An 8,033-nucleotide genomic window follows, 5' to 3' on the forward strand; every position below is an offset into this window, starting at 1 on the left:
GACAAACTGACTATCTGAGGCTTTGGGGGGAGGAGGTGCTAGCCAGGATGGGCAGAGACAAGGTTCCCCTCTGGGCCTCTCGCTGCTGCTCTCCAGAGTCCCCTCCTGCAACTTGGGCACGGCACAGTGTGGGGACTCGGCACAGCGTGGGGGATTCGGCACAGCGTGGGGATTCGGCACAGCGTGGGGATTCGGCACAGTGTGGGGATTCGGCACAGTGTGTTGGGATTCGGCACAGCGTGGGGACTCGGCATTCTGAGGTTGAGCAAAGGTAGAAGGCAGAGTCTGGAAGTGGAGAGAGTTGATGAGGGGTGGTTCCGGCCTGCACAGGGAAGTTGGGCTAGAGATGCGATTTAAGAAAGCTGATAGCTGAGGGGATTGTCATTATAGCCTAAAAACATCTCTTAAACCTTGGGTTTGAAGCCCGTGTTTAACTTGGCAGCGTACCATCAGCTGTTTGTTGGGACAGAAAGGATTCGTGCTCCAGAGATTATTTTCCAACCGTCTCTCATAGGAGAAGAGCAGGCGGGGATTGCAGAGACCCTTCATTACGTTCTGGACAGGTGAGCAGTGATGCCCCCCCAATCCTCACCTGAGTCTCCTCTGGGTTCTGCATGGGAAAGGTGACTGATGGACGCTGGCGGGTGGGGTGTATGTGGGGTCCTGCAGCTCTGGCCACTGCTGGCTCTGCTCAGGTCCTCTGTTCTCACCCAGGCCTGCTGGCGGAGCCGGTGGGAGCTCCATTCATTTGTGAGCTCTGCAAAGTGAACCTTTGAGTCTGAGCAACAGAGACAGCACCCTGGCTTCCATGTGAAACTTGACATTGCTAAAAAACCAGTGATTGTTACACTTATGTATTCGTTGAGATAAGGCCTCCTTATGTACTCAGTGGCCTTGAAGCTTCCATAGTAGCTGGGATCATAAGTGTACATTACCATATCCAACAAGACTAGTGATTTTTTTTTTTTACATTTAATTTTATTTTTAATTATGGGGGGTGGTGTTATGTATACATTGAGTGCAGGGACCTCTTGGGTCCCTTGCAATAATAACAGTGTGTATGTACTCTTGAAAAAAGTGTGTGTCTGTGTGAGTGTATGAGTGTTTTGCCTGCATGTGTGTATGTGGACTGTGTGTGTGTGTGTGACTAGTGCTTTGAAACTTAGAAGAGGGCATTGGCTCCCCTGGATCCAGAGCTACAGATGGTTGTGATCTAGCATGTGAGTGCTAGGAATTGAAGCCAGGTCCTCTGGAAGGATAACCAGTGTGCATGTGGTATGTACTCTTAACCACTGAGCCATCTCTTCAGCCCCAAGACTAGTGATTTTTTTTTCTTTCTTTTCTGTTTTTGCTTTTTCAAGACAGGGTTTCTCTGTGTAGCCCTGAGTACTTTGGAACTCACTCTGTAGACCAGGAACTCAGAGATCCACCTGCCCCTGCCTCCCCAATGATGGGATTAATGATGTGTACCACCACACCCAACAAGACTAGTGATTTTTAGATCACTCCCCAAATTCTTCAGTGCTTGTGAAAGACTTCCCCCCTTCTTGTAGGAATGCAGCTGCCACTCTTGCAGGTCTTTTCCACAGTGAGTGTTCTTCACTCCAGTTGGGCGAGGGAAAGGCTGTGGTCTGTTACACTCTGCTTGCTTTTGATTATAATAGGGTGGAACAGTGGATACCGTGATCCTAAACATGGCTGCCCTGATCCTTGGGCTTTCTCACTGGTCTCTAAAGACCTGTCCCTGCTTTCTACAGCCGACTATCTCAGAAGGCATGACCTTCTCCCTCTCCTTTATCTCCCCTCTCCAGGCAGCTGCTGAGATTTACAGCTTGATTGCCCTGTGCGTTTCCCCCCCCCAACTTTAATAAAATGATCCTCAAGCTTAGAAGAAGTGTTGCAAAAGCAGAAACATTCTAATCTTTGGACTGCGTATTGTAGAGCTATGACTGAAAAGCAGAATACTGGTTTTGTTTATCTTCTAATTGTCATGTAGACAGTGATAAGCTGACTGTTGTACCAAGAGCTTGCCCTTCCTGGTCTGTCTACAGTGTGTTCTAGCAGCCAAGTTGGAGCATCCTTTCTCTCTCTCCTAGGTACCCAAAGGCCGTTCAGGATACCCTGGTCCAGAATGTTTTCCTCACTGGTGGGAACGTGATGTATCCGGGCATGAAGGCCAGAATGGAGAAGGAGCTGCTAGAGATGAGGCCCTTTCAGTCCTCCTTCCAGGTACTGACTGCTCTTCCTGCCCACTGTTTGTGATTAGCATCCAGGCACTGACCGCTGGATTAGTGGTGACTGCCAAAGCCAAGGTGTGAATGACCGGGATTCTGCACTTCCATCATCCTCTGCAGAGGTTCAGTGGCTGGCCTTGTCTTCAACCTCACTCAGCTGATACAGGATGGGAATCCTGCTTGCATATCGCTCTGTTCTATTTAGCTGACAGGACTGAGCATATACTGAAGTGGAAAGAGCATCCTCAGCATAAGAGGATTCTCACCAACTGCAGGGAAGCATGTTGTCTATTGTTTACTTATCTCCAGGCAGGGTCTTGTTTTTCTGGGGTACCAGGAGAGTGCTTGGTTGCCTCTTCTCTGTATAGCTGTTATTTTAGGTCATGCGGGAACAGGAAGGAGCCTGAGCTGGGGTGTGTGTGTGTCAGTGTCATGTGATTACTTTACATTTTAGGAAGATGGTGGGAGGTCAGCCTGTACTAACTAGTTAGTGAGTTGAGTCAGCCAAAGTTATTAGGCTCAGTCTCAGAAAGCTGGGGGGTGGGGGTGGGGCGGTATTTTTCACTAGATTAGGAATGATGGACGGGCTTGAAGTAGAGGAAACTGAATTGTTCCAGGATGTGCTGAGCTTCCACAGGAAGTGGTAGCTGTGGTTAAACACTCAGGGAACAGGTAAGAGGTGCCATCACAGGTACTCAGGGCTACCACTGAGAGATAGGTAGCGCCAAGGATCAGGCCCTAAATACCAGCCCTTAAGGGCACCTGGGCGATGGAGGACATCGAGGTGGAATAGAGAAGAGGCAGCTGGAGAGCAGCGCTGACACCGAGGAGGGGCATTGCGGAGTATGAGCCTGTGCGTGACTGAGGCGGCAGGGTGGCTGGAGAAGATGGTGTTGGGAAAAGGCTCTTGGAATGTGCACAGTCTCTAGCGTGGCCATCCCAGCAGCCTCCCGTGATGGCTGTGAGAGACCCGGTTGTACAGTGCGCCTCTCGTGCCCTCCCCCATCACCTTCCTGCTGCACTGTTGGTGGGGAGGGCGGTGGGTGTCACACCAGCACCCCTCAGTCAAGTCCACGGGCTGGATGCAGCAGCAGCTCACGTCTAGTTGTTTATACTTAATCTGTTGACTCTAGGGCTGGGGTGGGGCTCAGTGTGGAGCATTTGTCTGGATACCCGAGGCTTTGAGCTCAGTCTCCGGTAGGATACAAACAGGACAAATTGTGTTTCTTCTCTTGCTTGTTTTTATGGTATTTGTTCCTTTTGTGGTGCTGCTGGTGGAGCCCAGAGCCACTGACATTCTGTGCGGGCACTCTGCCAGTTGGCCGTGTCCAGTTGTGTTTTCTCAAATCATTTTAAAGCATTCCTAAGTATCAGACAATTTAAATGAGCAAATAAAAATAGAAAATAGAGGCCGGGAGGCGGTGGCACATGCCTTTAATCCCAGCACTCGGGAGGCAGAGACAGGCAAGTCTCTGTGAGTTCAAGACCAGCCTGATCTACAGGGCGAGATACAGGACAGCCAGGGTTACACAGAGAAACCCTGTCTCAAAAAAAAAAACAAAAAAGAAAGGAAAAAAATAGATTTTAGGGACTGGAGAGATGTCTCAGTGGTAAGAGCACTTTCTGCTCTTGCAGAGGACCTGGGTTTGATTCCTAGCACCCACATGATGGCTCACAACTGTCTGTAGGTCAAGTTGCTGGGGATCCAGTGCCTCTTCTGGCCTCCATGGGCACCAGGCATGTACATGGTACATAGACACACATGCAATAAATAAATCTTTAACTAAATCAAATGGTGGTTTCATTAGTGTTTGTGACCAACATTATTTGTCTATTTTCAGAACATATTCTTGTCGTGTTTATAATTTTAATCAACAGAAAGATGATTGATAGCTTGTTTTGTAGCTTTTTTTCCCTTTTGTATTATTGTGGGTTTATCAGTTTCCGAAAGCATTATTTTCATAGTTGTATAGTACTCTATTGTGACCATGGGCGTCATTGCAGTTTTTATTAGTCACAGTAGCTGCCACTGACTAGATATTCTGTGTCAGGCAGAGTACCAGGCCTGTACTGGCCAGCTTTTCCAAGGCAGAGCAGGGCTCTCATCAGAGAGGAAGGCTCCTTTGCACAGGTCCTTGCTGTCTCCTGCCCAAGCCTGCACTTTTGGTTTTTTCTTTTTTCTCCTTCCTCTCCCCTTCTCCTTTTCTTCCTTCTCTCTCTTCTTTTGAGGTTGGGTCTTGCTTTGTGCTCAGGTTGGCATGGAGGTCATCATTCTTGTCTCCCAGATGTGCCACTCTGCCAGCTCCAGGCTTGCACCTGTGCTGCCTCTGTGGTCCAAGCCTGTGCCCACCTGTGCTTCTTTGTGTGGCCTGTGCTTCGTTTCCAGGAACTCCGGAGGTGCCCGTCGAGCTTAGGACTATGGTTGGCAGAGGAAGTGGGGTGGGTTTGAGGCAAAGACTCCAGAATCAGGGACCTGTTCAAAGCAAGGGCTCTACTGTGACTCAGGTCAGGCTATAGACGAGGGCCTCAGGTGGCTGTTGACATCAGCCTTGCTCTGCCTGTGAGCGTTGGCAGTCACAGAGTGCCTGGCCACCGGTTCTTTCTCCCAGGTTCTCTTGCTGCCATGGCCAGAGCTATCCTGCATCAGTGGCCTCCAGGTCACCCCTCCAGGTCACCCCTCTCCTTGTGATAGTTTGTGATTGTCAGCATCACAGAGCAGGGGCCTGGCAACTGTTCCCTCTGACCTGAAAAGGCATGCCTTAGTCAGGAAGCTGGATCTGCAAGTCGGTCCCTTTGCAGCTAAGTGTTCTTTCCAAGAGGCTGTGCATGTCAGCTTAGCTTTGTCTGGAGGGTGCTGGGGCTGTTCTGCACATTGCAGGCACCACCCAGGCCCTTCTGTATGTTTCTGTGATTCAGGGATGAGGTGTGCCTGGGCCTGCAGAACCTTCCTTCCTGGGCCTAGAGCTCATGTAGAGATACCTTTTTAGAGTGCATCTGCTTCTTGTTCCAGGTTCAGCTTGCCTCCAACCCTGTGCTGGATGCTTGGTATGGTGCACGTGACTGGGCCTTGGATCACCTAGAAGACAGTGGAGCCTGGGTCACCAGGAAGGACTATGAAGAAAAGGGGGGCGAGTACCTCAAGGAGCACTGTGCCTCCAACACCTACGTCCCCATCCGCCTGCCTAAGCAGGCCTCGCGTGCCTCAGAGACCCAGACGTCCGGGAGAGGCTCCGGGGCCAGTGGAAGTGGAGCTGGTGAACAGGCCTAGCAGAGGGGACTCCAGGATGGCTGTACACTTCACCCATGACATGTAGGCAGCATTTGGGACAAGGACGGCGCCTACTTGCTGCCCGGGTCCACCAGCTTTGTTTGGTTACTGACTGGATTTCTCCTGGGAGCACAGCAGAGGACAGCAGATGATCTGCCTCAGTGAAGGACAGAGTGGCCTCTGGCGTGGAGAACCATGGGCGAGCTGGGGCTTTGCTTTCCTCAGCAGTGAGAGGAGACGGGTGGAGGCTAGGAGTGGACAGGCACAAGGTGTTTCTCTGCACTTGAAAGTCTTTGTTGTTTAAAAATGCTCTAGAGTTCTCAGTGTAGTGTTTTCTTCTGCATGTGTCGTCGTCGTCCCGTGACTACCTGGAAGGGGTTCAAAAGGTGGTGTGGAGGCTGTGGAGCGGTCATCCGCTGAGTCTCAGGACTGGGAAGACCGCGCCCCCGCCCCGTTCTCTGCCTGGTGCCTGTCCTGAATGGACAGGGTGCTTGTGACCCAGCCCTTTAGCCATTTCCTTTGCTGGGAACTTTTCCACGCTATGAGGCCTTGCCAGACATTTTTTTTCTTCTGTTTTGTGGGTTTGTTAGCTCCATGCCCTTTTCTGGCCACTCTGCGGAACTGTTGGAGGAGAGTTCATCCCAAGGCCTTTCATTTTGCTGAGGGTTAGTCTTTCCAGTGTGGTCTTGAACAGGTAGGTGCCCTCTTACCCCTTTCTGTTGCTTAGGACTCGGCTGTCACTGCACAACTCAGGCTGCTTTCAAACTCAGTCTTCCTGCCTCAGCCTTCCTGGTGATGCACCACACATCCCAATAAACACCTCATCTTGGTAAGAATTCTAACTCAGACACACCCAAGAACTGAGCCCGGTAGCCCCAGCCAGAGCTGCTAATGGCAGTCAGAATCCCTATGTCCAGATCCCAGGGAACCTCAGCGTACTTCGATGATCACCCACTGCACACAACCTGTTTGCTCATTTCCCCCTAAATCATCGGTATCTCCAGTTCTCAGGGGCTGAGAAACTGCAGGCCAGAAGGGGTACAGTGGGGTGGGGGGTTAGGAGGAGGGTAGGAGACCCCGGGGGGCCAGTCCATGAGTTCCTAAGGCATTTCCTATCAAGTCATCAGCTGTGCTTGGTGGGCCAAGGGTTGATGGGATGGCAGAGTCTGGACCAATCTTCGCAGCACCATCCAGAGCAAGAGATGGTGCTAACCAGTGGCCATCGCAGTCTTCCTTCAGTCTACAGTTTAAACAACCTGAGCAGCAGGGGTAGGGTCCTAAGACTGCCTTGGCAGTCAGGCGGATTGTGAAGGGTCCTGGACAGGTGAACCTGGCACTTCACACAATGAAACACAGGAATAATTGCTCAGCTTTAGGTGGTGATGAGCAGGGGAGGAGACAGGAGCCGAGCGAAGGGGTGGGCCAAAGGGCCAAGCCTTGAGCTTTCTAGTTTTGTCCCTTGTGAAGTATGCCATGGCCTTTTATGTTGGGCCTCCATATGGCCCTTGCGGAATCCTGCCTGGTCCTAGAGCTAGCCAGGAGTTTGCTACCTGTGATTTCCTAGGCCTTCCCTCAAGTGTTCCCCATGTACTGTGGGCTCTAAGCCCTGGCTGGCCCCTTCTAAGCAGTGACATTTCCCCACATCTCATGCTGTTCAGAGGGTGCTAGGGCCTTGGCCTTCAGAGCTTCGAAAGAACCATCTTGTTCTGTCCCCTCCCCTCCTTGATAATTTGTCACAGCAGCCCTTGGAAATGCATACAGGTGGGAGGTGGGAAGTGGCAAGGCCACACAAGAGGCTGTAACCCATCTCCCACCCAGGAGACGTCAGCAAAGGTTCACCAAGTAAGCCGGTGTGGTGATGGAGGAGGAGGAAAACCCCTGCGGGTCTTGGCGGTCACTGCTTTTGTCTCTTGACTGTTGTAGGCACCCCATAAAAGTAGCATGGATCGTGCGGTGTTCGTCTTATAAGTGGCCGGTTTCATCTAGCGTGATGGCATAACGTCCTCAGGCTCATGATGCCACAGATGGCAAGGCCTTCAGAGCAGCGCTTGTCTGTACTGTCTCACGTCTCCCTCTGTTTTGAATGGTCTGGCAGTCATTGGCTGGCCTAGAACTCACTATGTAGACCTGGCTGGCTGGCCTTAAGCTTGCGGCAGGTCCTCCTGCCTCAGCTTCCAGAATGCTGGGATTATAGACGTGGTGCCACCACACCTGGCTGTGACATGCTTTGTCCATGTGCTGGACATGTCGGTCACCTCTGTGCTCAGCTGTTGTGAATACTCAAGGCCTCAGCCTGCCTGCCTTTGACCGTGGGTGCTGGATTGGGTGGGAGCTGGACTTCAGTGTCCTAGGAACCTGTTTGCAGAACAGCAGCCATCTTTACGTCCCACCAGGAGGCCTGGCTTCTGGTTCCACATCCTCACCAATTCTTATTTCTCAGTTTTAGTTTTTGTTTTTGTAGAAGCCGAACTAGCAGTTTTGATTTCTGTTTCCCTGCTGGCGAAGTTGACATTTTTCTCATGTCTGTTGGT

General features: G+C 51.3%; 1 protein-coding gene across 3 annotated transcripts in view; it reads left to right on the forward strand.

Annotated features, from left to right (window-relative positions):
- The window catches only part of Actr5 (actin related protein 5), an 18,862-nt gene extending 13,037 nt beyond the window's left edge, over positions 1 to 5,825 (forward strand). For 2 of the 3 annotated variants that reach the window (XM_028889241.2, XM_028889242.2), the window contains exons 7-9: positions 424 to 563; positions 2,097 to 2,229; positions 5,245 to 5,825. In XM_028889241.2, the coding sequence (XP_028745074.1) occupies positions 424 to 563; positions 2,097 to 2,229; positions 5,245 to 5,502 (531 nt within the window). In that variant the 3' untranslated portion in view covers positions 5,503 to 5,825. The remainder of the gene's footprint in view (positions 1 to 423; positions 564 to 2,096; positions 2,230 to 5,244) is intronic. The other variant, XR_003736554.2, reaches the window with a different exon arrangement.
- The last annotated feature ends 2,208 nt before the right edge of the window (positions 5,826 to 8,033 follow it).

This window comes from Peromyscus leucopus, chromosome 4 (genome assembly GCF_004664715.2).
Source record: "Peromyscus leucopus breed LL Stock chromosome 4, UCI_PerLeu_2.1, whole genome shotgun sequence".
Lineage (NCBI taxonomy): Eukaryota > Metazoa > Chordata > Mammalia > Rodentia > Cricetidae > Peromyscus > Peromyscus leucopus.